Source organism: Muntiacus reevesi, chromosome 1, assembly GCF_963930625.1.
Source record: "Muntiacus reevesi chromosome 1, mMunRee1.1, whole genome shotgun sequence".
NCBI lineage: Eukaryota > Metazoa > Chordata > Mammalia > Artiodactyla > Cervidae > Muntiacus > Muntiacus reevesi.
This window is the reverse complement of record NC_089249.1, coordinates 33,307,593-33,332,731: the sequence shown is the minus strand read 5'-3', so window position 1 is coordinate 33,332,731 and position 25,139 is coordinate 33,307,593. Positions and strand designations below refer to the sequence as shown.

The following is a 25,139-nucleotide window of genomic DNA, read 5'->3' as shown; positions in this document are numbered from 1 at the left end:
TTGAAGACATTCAAGGACTGAGTGCATTACATAACATTTTGTCTTTGAGTCCACAAACATTTCCCAGTTGGTATTTCTTGGTTCACAGTTGTGAACTCCCACACATGAGTCTTAACCAGAAAATGCTCTAGTTTATTGAAAAATGAGTCTTGAGCATCGATTTCTTTTTTTGGCTGAGCCACACAGCAAGCTGGATCTTAGTTCCCCAGCATGGAACCCCCACCCCCTGCATTGGAAGTGTGGAAGCTTAAGAAGCACTGGACTACCAGGGAAGTCCCCCTCAATTATATTTTTATGAAACATTACAAAGAGCAAAATTTAAACAAAATAATCCTTTAATAAGTTATTAGAACTTAACAAATACACATTCTTCAGAGTATTTACAGTCTACATTTTGTTTCCACTAAACTAATTTAAAAATATGAAAGCTGGGATATTACACAGATAAAGGGGGCTTCCCTGGTGGCTGAGATGGTGAAGAATCTGCCTGCAATGCAGGAGACCCGGGTTTGATCCCTGAGTCAGGAAGATCCCGTGAAGAAGGGAATGGCAATCCACTCCAGTATTCTTGTCTGGAGAATCCCATGGACAGAGGAGCCTGGAGGGCTGCAGTCCATGAGTTTGCAAAGAGACACACTGAGCGGTTAACACTTTTATTTTCACACACAGACAAAAAGCAAGAATTTGACATTATGTGAAAAATCTCTCTCCCGAAGCGATATTAGTTTTCACTTAGAGACCTTTTGTTTGATAAAATAACTCCATATCCTGGACACTCTGCTTGTTTAAATCTCTCTCCAGGACTATAGTGCACTATCATTTGATAAGCATGATACGCAGAACTGAAATAAGAAAAACTCAGATTTAGGCTAAAATACTTGTATTTGGAAGTAATAGGAAAAAAAATCAAAAGCCAAGTTGATGATTTGTAGTTATTTTGTCATAAAACATAGAGTTTTAGGGACAGAGAACCACAAAGCAACTGCACTGTTGGTAATAGAGCCAGGCAACGGCACAGTAAGAACTAGAATCTAATTTCCTCAACACTCAGAAGAGTCCATCTATACAGAGTAAAGTCAGAAAAAGAAAAACAAGTATAGTGTATTAATGCATATATGTGGAATCTAGAAAGATGGTATAGAAGACCTTATGTGCAAACCAGAAAAACAGACCCAGACATAGAGAACAAATGTATGGATACCAAGGGGGAAAGGAGTAGGGTGGGAGGAACTGGGAAACTGGGATTGATACATATACACTATTAATACTATGTGTAAAATAGGTAACCAACAAGAACCTATGGTATAGCACAGGGAACTGGACTTAATGTACCTTGTTATCCTAAACAGGAAGGAAATCCAAGAAGGAGGGGATACATGTATGTATATATGGCTGAATCATTTTTTGCTGTAGGTCAGAAATTAACACAACACTGCAAAGCACCTACACGTCAATAAAAATTAATTAATAAAAAAGAGAATCCATCCAAAAATCACCACCAGCTCTCATGATCTGTTTTCATAAACTGTCCTTACCACCATGTACAGACTCAGCCTGTGCTTTTAAAGGTCCAGAAGAGGCTTAGCTACCAAATCTGAATTCTTGTATGGTACCAGCAATCCAAACACAGTTCTGAGATCATAATAGTACAGATGAAGAGCTGTGTTTCCATCATCTTTCTCTGCCTAGTGTTACCTTATTTTTTTCTAGGTGTATTTCTTTCTTTTCCTTCACATCATTATTTATGACTCATTCTAAATATCTTTAAATAAGTTATCTCTGGATGAGGGAGTGCGAGAACAGCTGCTATTTTATTAAAAACTACTTATCTGGCACTCTGTACCCAATGCAGGAAGCGGCACCATCTCTATCTCAGCATAAAGATGAGAATGAAACGCAAGAGGTCACACAGCTGGGCTTCTCAGACCATGCTCACCACCACTTCGCTCTGCCACTACCCAGCAACTCACAATTACTCACCTATGATAAGGAGCACCTTCACGTGCATTCTCCTATTTAATGATTACAACTACCCCCGCGCAATAAAGAAAACAGCAAGGATGAGTAAAAGGCAAGATTCTAAACTAGGAGATGACACAGCTTGGATTAAAACCCACACTTTTCTGGTCAAAAGCTTCATGTTCTTCCCACTTCTCCATGTAAACCTCTATCAAAGTGAAGGGAGAAAAAATCACTCTTTTTTTTGCCAATAAATTAAATCCATAAACAGCACATATCCCTTTGGCAGTGGAGATTAGGAAATGATTCAACAGAATTTCTTTTGCCCCCAGATATCATCTCTAGTGGAAAGAACACTGATTCATAGAGATGGATTTTTCAGTTCTATTAGCATTTGTCCCGTTTATTTTTCAATATTTTCCGATACCATGGATTGAGCATTTTTATGTACATTATCTTACTGAATTCCCCCAGGAATGCTTAATACAGCCCAACTTCCTAATGAGGAAACTGAGATGCCACCAAACGCTGACCAAGGGTGCAGAGTGGACAGGCACCGAGGCAGGATTTCATTTCAGGTCAGCCTGCACTCCAAGACCCAACAATACCCACTGTGTTGTATGGCTGACATTTTTCTTTCATTTTTTTCTTATGGTTTTCTGCAAATACCATTTATAAAATATTTTTAACAGTTACAGAACAGTGCCACATTTGCTGTTTCATTTGATTCTCACAATATACCTGTGAGAAGGTATTCTCTCTCTTCTTTTTTTTTAAAAAGATTTTTTGATGTGAACCATCTTTTAAGTATGTTACTGAATTTGTTAGAACACTGCTTCTGTTTTACGTTTTGGTTTTTTGGCTGCAAGGCATGTAGGATCTTAGCTCCCTGACCAGGGGTTGAACCTGCACCGTCTGCATTGGAAGGTGACGTCTTAAAACACTGGACCACCAGGGAAGTCCTGAGAAAGGCATTATTTTTATTATACCAATTTTTAGAGGAGGAAACTGAGGGAGTGAGGTTACTGAACACTAGCCCACTTGCCAGGGGCTTTATCCACAATGAGTACAAAGCACTTGACATACTGCCTGGAATAGAGTCAGTCAACAAGTCAACCAACATCTGCGGCATTCTTTAATCTATTGTCATCTTTATCACAATCCTACACGATAGGGATTTTTATCATCCAATGTTACGGATGAAAAAAAACGAGGCTCGGAGAAGAGAAGTGGTGATTTGATCAAAGCCAACCTGGTATGTAGTGGCAGAGGTGAGATTTACAATCAGCTGTATTCAACTCACATAGCGGAAGCTCTTCACTACTACCAACACTCTAAGTAATCAAATTATAAAACTTGGGCATGGTGTAAGTGGAACTTCACATCATTGCACCAAGAATTCCTGCTGCGTACAATCATAAAAAAGTGACTATGCTCTTTGACCTTCATGATTTCTTTGCTTTTTGTTTCTAGTATAGTCTCCTCTGTCCTCTCCTCTTTTGTCTCTGACTTTCAAAGACTAACCCAAATCTTATATAACTGGGTTGAGTTAAACAACCCACCTCTATTGTTTAGCCGCTGGATGATTTGGGGGAAATTCAAGTTATTTAAGCTCTAACCTCAATCTTCTAATTTGCAAAATGAAGTTAATAATGGAATCAAAATCACTGGGCTGCTGTGAGGACTAAATAGGAATATATATATATAAAGTCACTTATAGCAAAACTGACTGAATATCTCAAAATGTTTTTGTTATTATTATCATAATTACTATTACTATCATCATCACCATTTCTGGCCACATCCATCTACCCCATGAGAACTTTAGTATACTGCAGACAGAAATAGATTTTAGGAGCGAGCAGCTTACAGTTCTATCATATAAGCAAGTAGATATCAATCATTTCATCTTCGAGCATTTTGACACTCTATGAGTCGTGGTGCAGAACTGGGATATAAATCTCCTTCCCGTTTCCTTTCTAATGTATCCAGCATTAGGGCTAAAATAAATGAGCTATATAAACCAAACACTTTCCTTACATCCATTTCACAAAAGAAGTGTTTATAACCTCTAAGGACTCAAGGAGTTTAGAATTCAAGAGGAAACCATCTATAAACCTCCAAATAAAGTCTTGAGAACAATACAAAGGAGCAAAACTGACATACAAACTAAATCAAACATTAGTGGGAGTAGTTTGGCTACGTTCATAAGAATTCTACTAACATGAACTCATTCTTTACAAGTACTCAGTGTCACCCTTTGAGGAAAACAACAACAATAGTTTTGAAACAATCATGTTTTAAAAATTAGAGTTGTGGAGTAAAAGCTTTGTATTTAAAAAGTCCTAAGCATGTACTGGAAAAAGAGGGTTTTATGTAAATGCAGTTTGGCTTTTTTCACCTGGAAATGTTGACTTTTTTCCTCCTCAGTTTCCAAAACTGGCATTTCAAGTGCAATGTTCAAGGAAATATAATATCATAAGCTCCCCAAGAGACAGGGAAGACAACCGCAGATAATTTTTAAGGATGTTAGGGGATAAAATCAATAGTAATATAGCCAAATCAATTTATTTATTTATATTTTTCCAATTGATATTTTTTTAATTTACATTTTTTAAAAATTGGGGGATAATTGCTTTATAATACTGTGTTGGTTTCTGCCATACATCAACATGAATCATCCATACGTATACATATGCCCCTTCCCTCTTGAACCACCTTCCCACCTTCCACTTTCCTCTAGAGGAGTGACATCTCATTTCTCCAGACTGTCACAGAGTACTGGATTTGAACTCCTTGTGTCATACGGCAAATTTCCACTGCTACCTAATTTTACATATGGCAATGTATATGTTTCAATGCTGTCCTCTCAATTCATTCCAACCTCTCCTTCCTCCTCCTGGGTCCACACGTCTATTCTCTATAAGCAAATTTTTACTGAAAACCCACTATGCATCCCAACTGCAACTGAAATGAGGGTTTCAATGATCAGACTCCTAATCATTACCATCCCCAGCTTACAGATGAAGAAACCAAGGATTTCATATGTCAAGTAACATGGCAAAGATACAAACTTGCAAAGAGTCAAATTCAGTTCTCCTTGACTTTAAGCTTATCCTGACTTTGCTCTTTAAATTTAAATAGGAACTTCCCTGGCTGTCCAGTCACTAAGACTTCACCTTTCAATGAAGAAGATGTGGGTTTGATCCCTGGTCTGGGAGCTAAAATTCCACATGTCTCACAGCCAAAAACTCAAAACTTAAAACAGAAGCCAAAACGTAAAACAAATTCAAAAAGACTTTAAAAATGGTCCACATCCAAAAAAAAAATTAAATTTAAATAACCTTGTTTAGCTAGTGGCTACAGAACCTCACAAATGGAGAAAATAAGTGTACTTCCTCTGATGTCTAGAATGTCTCAATGATCCTAAGTCACACCAAACAGACCACATGGTTTTGGTGGTCCTCAGAGCGACAGCAACTTACTGGAGAGTGATGTATAAAGAGCAAAGGTTTTGAGGCTGGAGAGTTCCTTCATTCTTGTCTCTTCCACACTCTTGCAAAAGATGTGCTCCCAGGCGTACAGTTTCAGAAGTTTGATGCCTTTCAGTATTTCATTTGTTTTCTTCAGTCTCTCCGTGGAATAATCCTATAAAAGGAAGAAATAAAAAACAATGCAAGCTGCATCCAAGTGAATCAGAGAGGCAAGGCCATTACTGGATATGGATTGAGAAGAACTTGACTTCTGCCTGGCTTGGCCTCTAATGATGGCTGTGAGACTCCTAGGAGAAATAGTGAAACTCTGTGCTTCTGCCTCCAACATGAAAATGAAGAGTTGAATGAGACGGCCTCCAATTTCTTTCCACCTAGAAACTGTTTATGCCTCTGTTGCTTTGATTTAAATAAAAGCAGTGTCCTAAGTTTCATATGATTTCCTTGAATGATGTCTGCAGATAACACACACAGACATGTAAGGAGTTGATAAAGAGACTTCCAAGGGTGCCTTCTCATACCTAAATCATTTAATTCTCCCCTCAGCTCTATAAGTCATGCTTAGGAGATGAGAAACAATGAATGTAAAAAAAAAGTTAGGTCACTATTGATTTGGGAATGTGAGTGTACACTTTGTGTGTATTCGCAGTGAGTCTTCATAAGACACTTAGTGAAACCAAGCCTATTACCTTTAACTTCAAGAGATTCCTACCTCCTTCTTCATAAGCTCTGTCACAGAGCCTAAATTAGATTTTGTTGTTATTGTGTTGTGTTAGTTGCTCAGGTGTGTCCAATTCTTTGCAACCCCGTGGACTGTAGCCCACCAGGCTCCTCTGTCCATGGGATTCTCCAAGCAAGACTACTGGAGTGGGTTGCCATTCCCTTTTCCAGGGGATCTTCTCGACCCAGGGATCAAACCTGGTCTCACATATTGCTAAATTAGATTTACTGATTGCTAACAACTTGGATTAACTGTAGAGACATGGCTGATACAAAAGCCTCTCTTTAGTCAACTCTTTCAGCTTCCTCCAAATTCTATTAGATTTACTAGGAAAGTACAGTATCACCTGTGAACTCTTAAAAGGAGCTGCAGAGTGGCAGAAGGTAGATAGAAAGAAGCAAAAGCAGCGCATGATCTGATTTTTTTGAAGTATAGTAGAGTTTCAGTATTGTGTTAATTACTTCCGTACAACAAAGTGACTCAATTTTATATATATATGTGTGTATATATATATATATATATATACACATATACATACATACACATTATTTTTAAATGTTCTTTTCCATTATGGTTTATCATAGGATATTGAATACAGTTCCCTGTGCTATACAGGAGGACCTTGTTGTTTATCCATTTTGTATATAAAACCTTATATCTGCTAACCCCAACCTCCCACTCAATCCCGCTCCCAAGACCTTCTCTTTGCGAACCACCTGTCTGTTCTCTATGTCCCTGATTCTGTTTCTGTTTCAAAGATAGGTTCATTTGTGTCATATTTCAGATTCCACACCTAAGTGTTGTCATGTAATATTTGTCTTTTTCTTTCTGACTTACTTCATTTATGATGATAATCTCGTCACATCCCTTTTGCTGCAAATGGCATTAGCAAATGACCTGATTTTATTCATCTTTTTGTCTCCTGAGGCTCTTAATTGCCTATCCATGATTGCTGGTGAGTGAATGACGACAGTATGAATGGCAAAATGAGAGTCAGATGTTAGATTGTCATGTCCCCTCTTTGTGTCTCTCTTCCACACCTTTCTGTATTCACGTCCTAGAGTAATGAGTAACCTCACCAGAAGCAGCAGAAAAACAAGTGATAAAAACCATTTGCATGACAAGGGACTTGCTTGTCACAGTGGAAACACCAGGTTGGAAAATGGTCCACCAGTGGCAGCATCTCTACATTTCATGCCTGACTTGTAGGCAAACTTGCTCATATTTAATCAAACTTTATTTCTAAACATGATGTCAATAATTATTTGCAAATATTTCTTTTAAAGAAGCCAATTCTTGCTCAAATAAAATGATTTCATGGCAAACTGAAGCCAGAGTGTGTGTGTGTGTGTGTGTGTGTGTGTGTGTGTGTGTGTGTGTGTGCACGCGCTCAGTTGTGTCCAACTCTTTTCGGCCTCATGGACTGCAGCCCGCCAGGCTCCTCTGTCCATGGAATTTTCCAGGCAAGAACACTGGAGTGGGTTGCCATTTCCTACTCCAGGGGATCTTCCTGACCCAGGGATCATCTTTTGCATCTCCTGCATTGGCAGGCAGATTCTTTACCACTGCGCCACCTGGGAAACCCAACTGAAGCCAGAAAGGGGCAATAACTGAGCTTTTTCTTGCTTGCCAAGTTGACCATGAACATACTCAGGCAGAGCAGCTGCTACTGAAACATTTCAGTGTAACTCCATAGCTCATCACGTGGTCTGACTCAACCCTGAGAGCATTTAATTTCAGAAGCACTAAATCTGGCCCTTTATTTATTCCTTGATCCATTTGTCCCACGTCAGTAATTGATATCCAATATACACGTAATCAAATGCACAAGTAAGTGTATTCTCTAGTACATGGTAAGTGTAAGTAAGTGATCTACAAGATCTAAAGCCTCATCATCACGTCATGACTTGTAAAAACATCAGGCTTTGTGGTGGTATTTAGCGTTTAAGGTCATTAAATCTTAGATGTCAAATCCACTTTTAAAAACTGTTGTGCAATCCAGAACATGCACATTCACTGCCCAAGAAGGGAAAAGAAATATTGGTATTTCATCTCAATCTAATGATTTCCCAAGAACCCTGAGTGGTATTAATTTCCTATATATTTAAAAACGAAACCGCATTACTAGATTTTCCTAATAAGGTTTCCAAGAGATGTTACTTACAAGAGTGCTCTTCTGAGCTTCTGCCAACTTTGTAGCGATGAAGTATTGAATTGGCGCAAGGAGCACGATGACAGCGGCACCAACCAGAGCGCTGGACCCGAGCAAGTTGTAGAGAAGAATCACTCCCATGATGATCTGAAGGAACGCACAAGGCAAGGGGCGAGAGAACAGGGGTGTGGGGACCACTGCATAAAAGGAAGTCTTTTTTAGTGAAATTGTAGCATTTCTTAAGTTTAAAAATTTGAGCAAGCTCTGGGAGACAGAGAAGGATAGGGGAGTCTGGTATGCTGCAGTCCATGGGGTCGCCAACAGTTGGATACGACTTAGCAACTGAACGACTATTAAGTTTATTTGGAAGTCAACTCAGCTGTGACAGTAGGATTTCATGATGATTTATCTGGGGAAGGCTAAGCAGTAGGAATTTATTCTTAGCAACATGATGTGTACAACTGGTGTCGAACCAATTTACTACATGAAGTTGCAGAGGGGTCCCAAGGCGCTTTTGACCAGAAACAGTCAGCAAACTTTTAAAAGGACACAAACTTTTTCTGGAAAACGTTGTCATCCACCATAAATCAGCATTCCATATTTGGAATTATATTAGCTTTTCAAATGAAAAAGCAAACACATTTAAAAACTGATAATTTCTTATTATTTCCTCAACAAAGAATCTTACTTATATTGATCTACCTGAACAGGCATGGCCCATAGATTGGGACACAGGAACAAGAACCACATGAGCTGATTGGTTTCAATGGCGACCAAGTTATTGATCTGACCCAGGGTCATCTCACCCATGGATAAATTAGATGTAGAAAGCCGAAGGATTTTATTATATATCATGGCCTGCAAAAAAGGGGAAAAAAAACATATTTGAAGCTCAAAATTTAAAAATCAACGCTATGCTTATTTATTTGCATTGAAAAAGCTAACATTTTTAAATTTTCTGGAAAAAACAAGAAAACCCTATAATGCCATCTTAAGTCAGCTATTATTTTTATTTCAAAATTGTTACTTTTAGTCCTCAACTAAATATAAACTTATTTTTCCTGATGATATAATCTCAACATATATTCAAATTTAAACATAATCTCTGGAACAAACAGTAACAGAAGTAAATAACTGCAAGATTTCAAAATATGTTAATATATTACTAGAAGTATTTTTAATTCAGTGGGTTTATTAATCAGCTTTACGTTTTTTTTTTATTAAGTAGATCCTGAAAGTATTGATGTCATAATATCAAACTGAAAAGAGAAGGAGAAAAACAAAATTGAATTCTCAACTATTCCTATCACTGAATGGTTTGTGGTCAGGATCCTTCAGAGCTTGTACATACCAGCAAGGCTCCACGGAGGTTAATGCCAGTCTCAATGGTCACATAGTAGGAAGCCTGCAAAAATGTCCTTTGCAGAATAAGAGCCAAGAACAGAAGAACTGCTAGAACATAAGCATTTTCAAGAAATTCCTTTGATGAGAGGATTTCTGAAGCCTTATCCCAAAAGGAAAAAAAAAAGATATAAATTAAAACTATTCATATACCAGTATATAGTTTGCATTTATCAAATAATACATGGTTGCTTAATATAAAAATTCAATGTCTTTATAATACAGCAGTAGAATGAGTTACAGCAAGGCAATTTTGGCTTTTCCTCATAATGTCAACAGATACAAACACAAACCAATTGAACATAAAAAATTTCAAATTGATCATTAAGATTATTGGAAATGCCTGACTGTAGGGAAAAAGGTACATTTAAACTTTTTAAAGTTAATACATTGTCTACAAAGATATAGTCTACCTTGGTTAACTGGAAAATATTAGTAGTAAACCAAGACAGAAGTTAGTTTAGATTGTATGTAATTTAGAAGTAGAACCTACAATGTCAGCAAGACCAATGGGACAAATATACAATTTCCATAGTCTTATTAATTTAAAATAATAAAGTCTACACAGTTGACTTTTTCTGATCTTCATCTTAATTCATATAATGAAAACAAATTATAAATGGTAAAAAAACATAAATTGGCTATTGTGCCCACAAGACAATTTCAGTGACAAAACATAACCTTAAAAACTATTTCGGTCAGATTATAACTGAAGTCACCATAAGAATATACAAATGATAGCTTTTTGTTTCTAACAGTAGCATATGGTCACTTATTTGTTAGAAATGAGGGGAAAGTAACAGATAAACACAACATGTCAATTGAGCCACTTTTTTTTTATGGTTTCGATCAGTTAAATTCTAAATACTTCTGGTCCCTTCCTCGTCTTTCCGGGGGACACACACAAATGTGTAAATTTTCTTCCTTCTTAGAAAAATACATGGTTAATACACGTAAGTACAGGGATGATTGGCTACTATGTGGGATTTCAATACTTGTATATAATCAGGCTAATAGGGATAAAACATCACAAACATGTATTCAATGGTAAAATAGCTGGTTCACATTAGTAACAATTGAGCACTAATATATTCAAGGAACTGGGTTTTGAGGGCAAAAATGGGAACTTCGTAGTCATTCTCTTCAGAGAGCTCACAGCCTAGAAAGATAAGCATATCCATAGATAACATGCTTCATTATAAATGGCATTTATGGCAAGTGTCAATGTGAAGCAAACAATGTGTTAGGAGATGACCAAGGAGAATCAAATTCCACCAACAAGGACAATCAGAAAAGGCGTCAATGAGAAGGCAGCATTTGCTGAAGGCTTTAGGAATGCGAACAATTCCAATAGGTAAAAAAAGAGGACTGGAAATCAGATTGAGACAATAAAACAGGAAAACTGATTCAGCTGGACTAGAGTTTCTACACGTGAAACTAGGGAAATCAATTCTTATTTTAGAAGGAAATTGGGAAGCTCATGATGCAGACTTTCTCAAGAACAGAAAATATAAGGTTATAAATTTATAACAGCAAATATTTTACACTATATAGTCCCCAATAGTAACATAATGTCTAATAAAAATATAATGTGACTTGACCTGATCATTATGAAACAAGATGACGGCTTTCACTATATAGGAAACCAAATCAAATCACATTGCCCACATCACTGGCTATTGAAAGTGAAATCACTCAGTCATGTCCAACTCTTTGCGACCCCCATAGACTGTAGCCTACCAGGCTCCTCTGTTCATGGGATTTTCCAGGCAAGGGTACTGGAAAGGGTTGCTATTTTCTTCTCCAGGGGATTTTCCCAACCAAGGGATCGAACCCAGGCCTCCCACATTGCAGACAGACTCTTTACCATCTGAGCCATCAGGGAAAAAAAAGTGACTCAGCCACCCCCAAGGACTCATGCATGAAAATTCTTTACAAGATTGCTAAAAAGATCTAATAAAATAACCAATGTGAAATTTCTGAGCATCATTTGCAGAACACAGTAAATGCTATTAAATGTTTATAGCCTCTGAATCTGAGAAATAATTTTGTTGGCCAAATCCACTCAATGAATACATGCAGTAATGTTTTTCTCTACAAGAAAAATTACAGTTTTCTTTCTTTTAAAAAGCATTCAATTCTCTGTTAATGAGATTGTTTGCACTGCTCATAAAACCGCATTTTAAAAAGTAACAAAAAAAATTTGCCAATAATATATTTCTGTTCAAAGGCACCACAAACTTACTCCTGTTGGGTTATTTGTTTCATTCTGGGTTTCATTTACACGCTGAACTATTCCAGAAATACAGAGAGGTCCGGCAAAACCCAGTAAGTCGGCAAGATAACGAAACGTGCTACTAAGTAGAATTGGTCGCCCGAAAGCTCTGTACATTGCCAGCCATATAGATGGAGTCCGATTTGGGTCATCTGCCACTTTTTTCTGAAAGGAAAAAAAAAATTTAATGAACCAAAATAAAATGATAGAGTGACAATTAATCTTAGCTACTATGCAAATCTCTTCTGATATTTCTTATATTTTAAAAGATAAAAATAAATGTTACTGAGTTACTTTCAATATACTGCATATAGTTTGGTATTCCTGCATTCTTGCAACCAATAGATAATTAATTTTTAAGTATATATTTCCATTTATTTAGCTAGTTATTTTAATTTTGAATACATCCCAAAACTTTATATGTATGTGATATATATATTTAATTCTTAATGGCTTAACAATGCTGTGTTGATTTCTGCTGTACAAAGTCATAGTCAGCCATAAGTATACATACATCCCCTGTCTCTTCAGCCTGCCTCTCACCCACCCCCATCCCACCCCACTAAGTTATCACAGACCACCAGACTGAGCTCCCTGTGTTATATAGCAACTTCCCACTAGCTTTCTATTTCCCACATGGTAATGTATACATTTTAATGTTACTTTCTCCATTCATCCCACCCTCTCCTTTCTCCACTCTGTCCACAAGTCCATTCTCTATGTCTGCATCTCTATTCTTGCTCTTGCAAATAGGTTCATCACCATTTTTTTAGATTCCATAAATATGCATTACTGAATGCATTTTAAGGAAAGAAAGAGAATGAAGAGTATCTAGGCAAATTTTCCCAACATTTTGTATTATTTTGTCAAAGGATGACCCTAAATTTCCAAAGTCCAAATTAAGCTTAATCCCCTTTGATTTAGAAAATGAATATATCAGTCATGAATATTACCAAATGATGCTGTATGGAAAATAGTGAAATACAAAGTACAGGTTATTGACAGTCTAGTTAAGATTTCTGAAGTTTAGTTAAGATCTAAGATATTAGGTCACAAGAGATTCACTTATCAAATTATTACAAGCTAAGCAAAAGAGATCATCCTGAGGCAGGAGACCATGTGCCTCTGGGCCAGACACCTGGTGTTTGTCAAGGGGAGCTTTTGTTCTCACCCAGACGCTGCAAAGATAAAGCTAGTGGCAAAAGCTGAGCTCTGCTAAAGCAAAGAAATAAAGTGCTCACTCTTGAGGTCAAAGAAGACCTCCCTGTCTGCACATGTGCCGGAAGGCTTCTTGGGGGTTGAAAAGGGAGGGGAACCCTCCCCATGAGTGTGGACATGCACCCACAGGCCTCTGCGGTGGGATCCACCTTAGAGAAAAGTTGCTCACACATCTTGGGGAGGGTGCATGGACCAGTCAGGGGTGAAGAAAGAAAGAAAGAAATTGGCCAAAGGTAAACAAAGACCCAGAGAGACTGTACTATATAACTGATTTACATCACCTCGGTACTGAGCTCCTCCTCACTCAGGATGCTCCACCTCCTCTCCGGGTGTGTCTCTCTGCCTAGCTTCTGACTTACTGCCCTCCTCCTCACTAGAGAGGATGCCCATACCCTTTTTCTCTGGGTGTGTATCTCTGCCCTGGTTCTGAGTTAGATAAGCAAACTGTTTTCCTGTATGTTCTCCCATGCATTGTGTTATGTCTCTAATAATGAACTTTGTACCGGTTACTACAGTTTTTCCCTCCTTGAAACATTCTCGCTTTCAAATAGGGGCAAGAGCCAGGGCCACTATGCTTCTATCTCTAACTCCTGGTGGTCTAGTAGATAGGACTCTTGGTTTTCATCCAGGTTACCCAGGTTTAATTACCGGGCAGGGAACCCACCCTTCAGGATCGATCATGTCTCTTCAGGTTCTCCCTCTGGGATCAATCCCAGCTTCAAATTGCTTTTTCCTATCTCCATTAAATGTGGTCAATACTTTTAAAAGTTATGTTAGACTTATGCTTCCTAGTTATTACTTAAAGAGACGCAAAATGAAGAATGGTATATCTGCTTAGGCCAACTCGTGGCTTCATACTTCTATAATCATTTGTTGAAAAGATTTCAATACTTGAACAATCATAATTATGTCTTGGCAAAGAAGCTAACTCAATGCAGTAGAGTTCAATTGTGTTTCATATTCAACTTCTTGTGAGATGAATAATTCGATTATATTTTAAAGCTTACTGATATTTAAGCAAATCTGTGTTATCAAGAGCATTCAGAAAACTAAAGCTATGCTTAGACTATATTATTAATCTTTATTTGGAAGTTTTTAAAAACTATGCAATAGTTTTCCCAGAGGTGAAACCAGAGACATGACTCAGGTTCATCTGTAGTAACCATTTCCTGGATTATTAATTTCATAACACACATTTCTGACACAAAACAGAGGTCATTTTCATCATTTACCATAAATGCTTTGTTGATCTAGATTTAGAACAGCCAAAAACTCTTTAACTGATCCACCATACAGTATTCCCTTCCAATGTTGGTGTAAATATTCATATTTTAATTACAATAATATTTGTATGTGACAGCAATATAAAATACATCTTCCACTGTGAATAGCACACAAGACTACTCAGAATGATAAAAATACAAATTGAAACTATCCAAAGAGTCTCATATTTAAATTTTTAAAGGCAGTTATAAATACCCACAGAAAATACCAGAAGAAATCAATTTTGCCAGACATATAGGGTGATATATGGAATAGGCAGATGATGCCCCTTTATTTAATTCCCCAATTTTGAAATGCAGAGTCCAAATTTGAATTAATAATTAAGAATTTCATTTCTCAAAAGTTATTCATGGATATGATCCATTTTCCCTTTAAATAATAAAATTATTAAGATACTTGAATCAAAACAATGAAAACTCCGTGGATTATTAACATTACATGGTGACAAGGATTTGACATACATGACTATTGATTTTAATTCTTACTTTCCATTAGGTGCCAGAGAAAAGACAGTACTCTCTGTCCCTCCTCAGGTAGTGACGGGGCAGCTAACATGACATATTTCATTGGCTCTTCCAGTGTATTTCCAGCAGCCCAGTTAACATGACTCAAAACTACTGGGAAAGACAGATGGAGAAAATCTGCTCTCCCTAAATATTATTTACTATTATTTAAGAGAATCCACCAGCAATGCAGGAGAGGGCTTTGATCCCTGGGTCGGGAAGATCCCCTGGAGAAAAGAAATGTCAACCCACTCCAGTATTCTCTGCCTGGGAAATCCCATGGAGAGACGAGCCTGGCAGGCCACAGCCCATGTGGTCACAAAGAGTCGGACAAGACTGAGCGACTAAGCAACAAGAGCTTAATATTATTTAAGCTTAGTGCCTTTGTATTAACAGGCCCACTCTCTACAGTCATGGGCATGAAAAACAGTTACTGACTTACCTTTTGTTCTTCATATGCATCTTTCAAACAGACGTAGTTTGTTACTGCTCTCATTGCTATTGGTAATTTTCCAATTGCTTTCAGATCAATAGGCTTTTTATGAGCGGATATGATGAGTGTATTCATCCACCAGTAGGTTGCTTTTGACAGTAAATTCACGAATGGTTGGAGAAACCTCACACCCAGATCCTGAAGGTCTTCAGGGGGCTTTACTTTCTGCGGATTCACGAAGAACACATATCTCTGTGGTAAGAAAAATTCCAGAGTAACAATTAAGCTCATTCTTTTCCCACATAGTAAAAATAAATTTTTAACCATTTTTACATTTTCATTTCATGAGGCCAATCTTTATATTTTCACACTTCTTTCCCCTTTCTGAAATATGCTTTTGAGAAAAAAGTCCCCTTTTATTATGACTAGATTCTAGTTAAATTCCAGAATTTCATATTTAATACACTTAGGCGAATGTTAAAAGAAATCAATTATCTCTTTAAAAAGGAGTTATCATTAAAAATCAGTCTTTCATGATATCCTTTCCTGATATTTCATGATATTTAGTCAACTAAATGAAGATTTTTACACTGTGCAGATTGCTTAAATGTTTTATCAACAGCATTGTTGAGTCACTCTCTATTAATTTGTGGTCTGGCTGATGTTTACTGTTTCCACTATCCATTGCAACATGTATCTTGCTATTCAGAGCAAATTCAGGGTGCTCTGACAGAAAATGAACATTGAAAAACAGATCACTGGTATGTCACACAATGTAACAGGCAGTGTTATGTGGCTGAAGTACAATAGGTTTGTAATCACAGACCGGGTATGAGATTTGATCATATTACTTTGTTTATAAAGCTAGAGTTCTGTCTACAAAAGTTTCTTCATCAATGAAATGAGGAAAGTGGATTAAGCTATCTTCTTATCAGCTTGACATTTCTGAGAATACACTAATTTGATTGAGCCAGGTTTGCTTTGGACTAATTACAGGTGATGGAACTTCCTGATGAAAACAGTTTAATCTATAATATGGACTAAGCATAAAGTTTGGCACATCCTAGGCACTCAATCAATATTTGCAACTGAATCAATAGATTCCAGGGTCATATTGAGATTTCTGGAAAACTCATGGTCTGAACTTAGTAATTGCTCATCTTTATATTTGTACACATAAATGATATAGCATTGTATAGGCTCTTGAATATTAATGATGCCAAGCTGGCCATGATCTTTAATATTTGCTTCTGAACTCCAGTAACTAAACGAAAATTATTAGATACCTACTCTGACCCGAATGACATTGATCTCCACAGCCATCAAGAGTCCATTCAAAATGACCATTATGCCTGTGATGCAGAAACGCAGGTCTGATATTCCCCAACCAGACTGCCAATATTTGACCAGCTTTATGGTTTTTGTGATAAAGGCCATTACCCAATACAGGAATAAGGCTGGAAAATTAAACAGAAAAAGAAAAGATACAACCTGTCACTGCTATTTTTAAAAATTTTACTGAAAACTCAAAATAAATACAATACTTTTTAATAACAAAGACAGTTTAAGATATTCAATTTTCAGATAATTTTGTTTGAATTAACCCAGATATGAACAAAGGCTGCAATCTCAACAGATGTGGTATCTTCATCACTGCCAAACCATATTGGCTAGAAGGAAGTCACAGGCCCATTCACACTCAAGGGTAGAGGATCATAGAGTGTGAACAGCAGCCAGAGGTAATGGAAGGGGTATTTTCACATACTAAGATATCTAGAAATCTCCAAACATTTGGAAACTAAACAATACATTTCTAATTAACCACACGTTAAAAAAGAAATTACCAAGGAAGTTAGAAAATATTTTAACTAAATTATAATGGAAATACTGCAGATTGAAAATTTAGGAATTGTAACTAAAACAATACTGAGAGGAAAATTTATGACTTTAGATATCTATTTTAGGGAAAAAAAAAAAGACATATCCAAAATCAATGATCTAAGTTTCCACCTTAAAAAGGTAGGGAAAGAACAATGAACAAAATTAAAAAATGAGAGATAATAGTAAAAAGCAATAAAACAGAAAAAGAATAATTGAGTAAATAAACCAATAAGGTTGATTTTTTTAAAAGATCAAGAAAATTGATAAGTCCCCAGCTAGACTGATCGAGAAAACAACACAAATGACCAATATTAGGAATAAAGGAAAAGTTATCCCTATATTTCCTATGTACTTAAAAAGGATAATCAGGGAGTATCTTGAACAACTTTATGACAATAAATCAAAAAATGTAGATGAAACAGAAATCTTCTCAAAAACTGTAACTACCCAAACTGACAGAAACAGATACTCTGAAGAGTCTATAATAAAGAAATAAATTTATAATCTAAAATCCCTCCTGAGTTAAAACTCCAGACCCAGATAACTTCACTGATGAATCTTACTGAATTTTTAAGAAAGAAATAAAATTAATCTCACACAATGTCCTTCATTAAATAAAAATAGCGAGTATTTTCCAATTCATTTATGTATCCCAACATATTAAAACCTGGCAAAACTATTTTGAGGAAAAAAAAAAAAAAACCCAACCAATATCCCTCATGATAGATGTAAAAACCCTAACAAATAAACTCTAGCAACATATAGCATAGAAAACAAACCATGACCATATGTGGCTTAGTCCAGTATGCGTGGTTACTTTATCATTTGAAAAATCAATCAATGAACATCAGCAGAAGCACCTTAACAGAAATATAAGTTACAACTGATGCAGAAAAAAAGTCTGTCAATAAATTACAACAGCTACTCATGATTTTTAAAAAAGAAACCTCTGAGAAAGCAAAGCTTTCCATAGCAGCAAACTCACTCACTTGATAAAGTCTTATATAAAAAGTCTATATCAATTCTGTAATTAAGTACAAAAGATTACTTTTCCTCTAAAATCAGGAGCTAGATAAGGACTTCCTCTCACCACGTTTATTCTGCATTTTACTAGAGATTCTTCCTAGTGCAATACAGCAAGAAAAATAAAAAAGAAAGCATAAAGTTTGAAAAGCACAAATATAACTGCCTCTATTTTCAGATGGTATGTTTGTTTATATAGAAAAATCCCAAAAAACTTACAGAGAAATAAGTTAAAGTAATTTTAATTATTTTTTAATTGAATTTCCAAGGTAGCAAGATGCAAGGTCAATATACAAAACCAATTGCATTTATACAATGGTAGAACAATTGGAAAATAAAAATTTTAATACAATTCCATTTATAATAGCAATGGTAAACAAAAAAGCTAGCAATAATTTTTAGTAAAACATAAAAAACCTTTACGTTAAAATCTAAAAAATATTGCTACAAGAAATGAAAGATCTATAAAATTAGATAATGGACTGCAAGACTCAACATTTTTAAGATGTCATTTCTTCCCCCAAATTGTTCTGTTCATTCAGGGCAATCCCTATCAAAACCCCACCAGGAATTTTTTTTTTCAGTAGAAACTGATAACCTGATTCTAACCTGCACATGGTAATGAAAAAGAACTAAACTCTCCAAAGTAGTCTTGGAAGAAAAACAAAGAAAACAAGCTATATAATCAAACACATGACTTCAAGACCTCCAAAGTTATAGTAATCAAGACAGAATAGTGATGACATAAAAGTCCATGAATAGATTAAAGGAATGGAAAATATAGAGGCAAGGAATAGATTATATTTAAACAGTCACTTGCTTTAATCTTTTTCAAAGGTCCCATAGCAATCCAATGAGAAATGGAAAGTCTATTCTGCAAATGGTGCTCAAACACATAGACATACATTTGGGAAAAAAAGTAACTTGACACCAACCGTATATACCAGCCACACAAATAACTTCAGATGGATCACAGTCCTAAAACAAAAACTGAAACTATAAAGGTTCTAAAAATAAATAAAATAAGAGTATATGTGGGAAATATATTTTGAGGGACAGCAAAGATTTCTTAAGAGACAGAGCAGTAATTTTACATGAAAATATAATAAATTATACCACATTAAAATTAAATCTTCTGCTCATCAAAAGACCCTATTAAGTAAATGAGCTTGCAAGCCACAGACTGGGAAGGAAATATTCTTAAAACATGTGTCTAATGACATACTAGTGTCTAGTATATACAAAATACTGCTACAACTCAATAATAAAAATGCAATCCCATAAAAAGTGGGCAGGAAATATGAACAGGCACCTCACAAAGATAACAAATGGCCAATAAACTCATCAAAAGTGCTCAAGATCATTAGTCACCAGGGAAATGCAAATTAAAACCACAATGCAGTAAACACCAGAATGGTAAATTAGAAAATCAAGATCTTCAAATGGATGTGAAACCACTGGAATTCCCATATGCTGTTAATGTGTGTAAAATAAACCACTGAGAAATGCTCTGATAGTTTCTCAAAATATAAACATTTATGTACTTACCCTCTGACCCGGCAATTCCACTCCTAGGTATGTACCCAAGAGAAATAAAACACAGATTCACACACACACAAACACACATACACACAAAAACCCTTGCACATGAATGTTTATAGCAGCTTGTTTTTTTTCATGATAGTCAAAATCTGGAGACAGTCCAGGAGTCTATTAACAAGAGAATGGAAAAACTGTAGTATATTTATGGAATATTTGTGGTATATAATGGAAAATGACCCAAGAATCACAAGAACAAAATACAACTAAAACTACGTTATGGATGAGACTCCAAAAATGCTGCTGACAGAAAGTAGTCTTAGAGAGAAGAGTTTACACTTGTATGTAATTGTATGTAATTGTATGATTCAATCTACATGAAGTTCTACAACAGGCAAATATAATCTACAGTGAGAAAAAATCAGATTAGATGATCCTCTACAGAGATGAAAAAAGGACTGATTAGTAAGAGCCACAAGAAAATTTTCAAGGATGATAGCAACACTTTAGATCATTACAGAGTTATACAGGTGTGTGCATTTAGTAAACTAAGATTTCTGTACTTTGGTATGGAAATTTTATCTCCAAAAAGAACTGCAAATATTTAACTTTAGCAAATAATGTGCATGCTGAAATAATCAGGAAGTGATGAATATCAATTCCTGGAACATACTTTAAAATGCATAAAAAAATTAGGATAAATTGATGGATGAATAGAGGAAAGTAGATATTTGATAAAATAAATAGAATAAAATAATAGAAGAATTTAGGTGGTAAGAAAATGAGTATTCATATAATTCTTTCCATTTTCTGTATGTTTGGTGGTGTTTATAATGTAATGTTGGGACAAAATTATTAGTTTTGTGTTCTAAAAATGTGTGACTCTTCTAGATCCAAATATTCCTCTCCTAAAGTAAATAAAAAGTTAGATAAGCTATAAGTCCTTATAATTCTTATAATTCTATAAGTCCTTCCAGAAACATGAGCAGATTGTGCCCTCTGCCTTGTATCTACATAAAGAGCAGGATTTTGACTCTAAATTCTCAAAATATTATTAAAATGCACATTTCCTTTCCAATCACATCTTATAACTCTTATATACTCATCAGTTTTTCAGAAACGTTGTCTAGAGTATCGAATTCCCAATGTTACATTTATTTTTGCCATTGCCTTTTCTGGGCATCTATATCAAAAGATTTCTCTGACAATATCTGCCTACCATGTTGAGCCAAACAGCTTTCTATTAAGATAATTATAATTTGGACAAGACTTTTTAATTAATTTTTAATTCTAACAACTTGTCTTTGTTTATTACCTTTACCAAATCATATAACGTGATGCAACACAGAATTAAATAAACAGCACTTATCACTTATTCACTTCAAATTTTAATGCCTGCTGGATATGCAAATAAAATAATACTTGCATGGTTTAATTATTCCTTTTCCTAATTGCAATATCAGTAGTTGATGTCATTTTCATCAAATAGCAATCAAACCAAATCCATAAACCTTAGAAAACTAAACATTCACGCAAACACATACAATCCTGCCTACCATTTTAGAGGACATGGAGGCCCCTGCAGCCCATGCATAATCCATGTTCTATAATCTTCATCTCAGCTTTCTGTATGAAAGTGTCCACCAAGGAATGCAAGGAAGGATCAGAGTATTATAACTATTGGGGATGAGGTCAATCATTTCAGCATAAAACAGAATATAAAATAGGGAAAACTTAATAGACAGTCTCTGATTTCCACAGGACAAGGAGGCAAGAGAAGTTTAGAAAAAATAACGCTAAGCAGGATGCCGAGGTGAGGGGCTGTGCTCTGGGGGCAGCGGTTGCTCAGGACAGCATAATTGTCAGCATACAGTGGAGCACACTCTGCTGCAAAGGGCCTCCCCCTGTGCCCCTATATCTGTCTGGACAGAAATCCCAGGAAGAGTGTGACATGCCCACAGTATCCATCATCAAAGACCTGGGTCTTTGGAGATGCCTCAAGACTCCCAAGCCAGAGGCAGAAATACACAGAAATAGCTGAGATGACTTGCTCATTAGATGTCCTCATTAGATGTTTCATAGCCTAGAGCAATAAACAACTGCCTTCATCTCCACATTGAATGGGAGACTAAAGAGAATTAATTATTTTGGTTCTCCCATGCCTTCCAGTCCAACCAGTGCTGAGAGAATTTACTCTGAGGAAAAAGAAAATCAAATAGTTCTTTGGGAAAAAAAAAAAACAAACAAAAAACAGTACTTGATCATACTCACCTAAAAGTAACTTAGGAAAATTTGATGTTTCAATATTATGATAATATACTATGGATGTGGTGGTAGCAACAAATCCCATCACCGCAGGCATGAAAAGATGGAGATGCCTCGACTCCCGCCGTCTACAGAGAGTGGTACAATGTCAGTGACTATGGTTGAAGGTTCCAGACAGTTTCTCATTTTTGCTTCCAATTTTTTTCATTAAAATGCTCCCTTACCAATATTTAAAATGCAGAATGAGGTATTTTATATACAGAATGCTAAGAGAACAGATAAGGAAGACTACATTGAGTGCTCAATCACTAAGTCGTGTCCAACTCTTTGTGGCCCCGTGGACTATAGCCCGCCAGGCTCCTCTGTCCATGGGATTTCCCAGGCAAAAATACTGGAATGGTTTGCCATTTCCTTCTCCAAGGGATCTACCTGACTTAGGGATCGAACCCACGCCTCCTGCATTGGCAGGTAGATTTTTTACCAATGGGCCACCAGGGAAACCCAAGGAAATATAATTCTGCTCAAAGGGTTTATCCTAACGTGGAAGATTGGATGAATACAGCTAAACAAGACATTACAATGCTTACAACAAAAGCAAATAGATAACTATTCCTATATTGAAAGGCAGAACTGCTGAAATAATTTAACCTAAAGCAAGTAAAAACAATAAACTGAATATGAACGCTATTGTATGTGAAAATACATTTATTCTTTTGATAGTTTTCCCAAATGTTATGGTCTTCAATGGGCTTCCTTTGTGGCTCAGCTGGTAAAGAATCCTCCTGCAATGTGGGAGACCTGGGTTGGAGACCTGGGTTCGATCTCTGGGTTGGGAAGATCCCCTGGAGAAGGGAAAGGCTACCCACTCCAGTATTCTGGCCTAGAGAATTCCATGGACTCTATTAGTCCATGGGGTCACAAGGAGTTGGACACAACTGACCAACTTTCACTCACTCACTCACTCATTCATGGTCTTCAATGATTTCTCCACGTTCATTAATTCATTCAACACATGTATATGTTTGTTGGTCCAGACACTGCATTAGCTTGTGGGATACGACAATGAACAAGATAAGAAACAGTGTCTGTGATCACAAAGTCTAGAGTCCGCTGAGAAGAACAACTGGAAACAGGAAATTATAACATAGGTGAAGGGACTGGGAATTCATGTAGAACTAGTGACTTCTAAACTGAGACCTTAAAAATGAGGAACTGCTACTCAGAGGAAGGAGAGGAAGACTGTTTCAAGCAGAGAGTCTAGATATGTTCAAGAGTTCTGGTTGCTGCTGTTTAGTCGCCCAGTTGTGTCAGACTCTTTTGCACCCACAGGGACTGTAGCCCACCAGACTACATCATCAGTAAAAACTTTAAAATGCTTCTAATACTCTCTAATTATTAAAGAAAAGAAAGAATTAAAAAATAATTAATATTTAGAAAATTTTTAAATAAGCATATTATCTGTGATGGCCTATATAATGCGGTTTAAAACCATACCCAGGAGAAAGTTTGTAATCTTAAACAAATTCAATAAGAAATTATTATAATAAATAAATTAAGTAGTCAATTCAAAATGTTAGAAAAAGAAAAACAGCAGTAAGGAAGGCAGTAATGAAGGATTAATAAAGACAGCAGAAGCTACAGTCAGGTTTATATTTATAGCATTTCGTTTTTAGTGATTTTTAACCATACTAGTGCTTTTATTGATTCCTTTCATAGTGTTACTGCTCTCCTTATAAAGAGGTATAGGGTTTGAGTGGTGCCCCAAACCCTATTCTTTCCTTTAACCTCTACTATTTTTTGGAGAAGGCAATGGCAATCCAGACCAGTGTTCTTGCCTGGAGAATCCCATGGACAGAGGAGTCTGGCAGGCCACAGTCCACGGGGTCACAAAGAGTTGGACACGACTGAATGACTAATACTACACTACACCACTATTTTTAGAGAATAATTTGCAGACTTTAGTATTCTGATATATATAATCAAATGGTAGATATATAGTATTGAAGCATATACATCCCATTATGGTAGAAAATCTTTAGTCAGGAAAGTTCAAGAGAAAACCAAAACCTATATATCACAGAAAACAAACAATTTCAAAAAAGAGAAAATGATGGAAAATAAAAACCTAAATGAAAACACAATAATAGTGATTTTAATGCACACTTTTATAATTTGAAGAATTAAATAGTAAAAAATAATCAACACAAGGACTTCAGTAATCGAATCGGTAAATTAAATAAAAGTTTGTCTTCTAAAAAGAATATATATTAGTTCTTAATGCTTGTTAATTATATTAATTAACCAAATATTTGACTATCTTGAAAATGCTAATAAATTCCCAAAGGCATTCATTTAATGAATGACATGCTTTAGTAATAAACTAACCAAATTATACTGAAGAGCAAACTAAAAATGATTCCTAGGCCTAGGAGTGTTTCTCCACCAGAATGACAAATTATTTAGGCAGAAGTAAAAAGAGAACACTTCTTATGAAAACCGTGTAAAACAGGATGTTTCAAAAGAAAAATCAATAGCTTTAATATTTGTATTACTATTAATAAAAAAAAATCCAATATTCAATTAGGAAAGTCTTTGCATTATTTCACTTACAGGGAAACTACAGTAAACATCTGTGCTATTTTAAGTAAAAAAATAGTTCATAAAGTTTTGTTTTAAAAAAAAGAAAGACAGAAAGAAGGAAGGCATAATCAGCAGGGTCTTAATATAATAAGTGTGTTAAAGAGGAAAAAGTACCCACGAAAGTGTCATTAATATTCTTTGGCATTCTTGTAGAAGCAGCTTCCAGACTAGGACAAGATAAGAGAGAAACCAAACTAAATCTTCCAGTTATTCAGAAATACTAGAAGATGTCTTTTTTCCCCCCGGTCTTGCCTTAACAAGACCCTAGCTTGCAGGGATCTTAGTTCCCTGACCAGGGATCAAACCCATGCTCCTGGCATTGGAATGCAAAGTCTTAACCACTGGACCATCAGA

General features: G+C 36.0%; 1 protein-coding gene across 4 annotated transcripts in view; it reads right to left on the bottom strand.

Moving 5' to 3' along the window:
- Positions 1-25,139, bottom strand: part of ABCC9 (ATP binding cassette subfamily C member 9) — a 148,540-nt gene that overhangs the window by 113,317 nt on the left and 10,084 nt on the right. For 3 of the 4 annotated variants that reach the window (XM_065940510.1, XM_065940526.1, XM_065940518.1), the window contains exons 5-12: positions 22,152-22,273; positions 16,728-16,894; positions 15,447-15,689; positions 11,970-12,164; positions 9,675-9,827; positions 9,026-9,181; positions 8,336-8,470; positions 5,445-5,607 (exon numbers count right to left, since the gene is read on the bottom strand). In XM_065940510.1, the coding sequence (XP_065796582.1) occupies positions 5,445-5,607; positions 8,336-8,470; positions 9,026-9,181; positions 9,675-9,827; positions 11,970-12,164; positions 15,447-15,689; positions 16,728-16,894; positions 22,152-22,273 (1,334 nt within the window). Of the gene's footprint in view, positions 1-5,444; positions 5,608-8,335; positions 8,471-9,025; positions 9,182-9,674; positions 9,828-11,969; positions 12,165-15,438; positions 15,690-16,727; positions 16,895-22,151; positions 22,274-25,139 lie in introns of those variants that run through there. The other variant, XM_065940532.1, reaches the window with a different exon arrangement.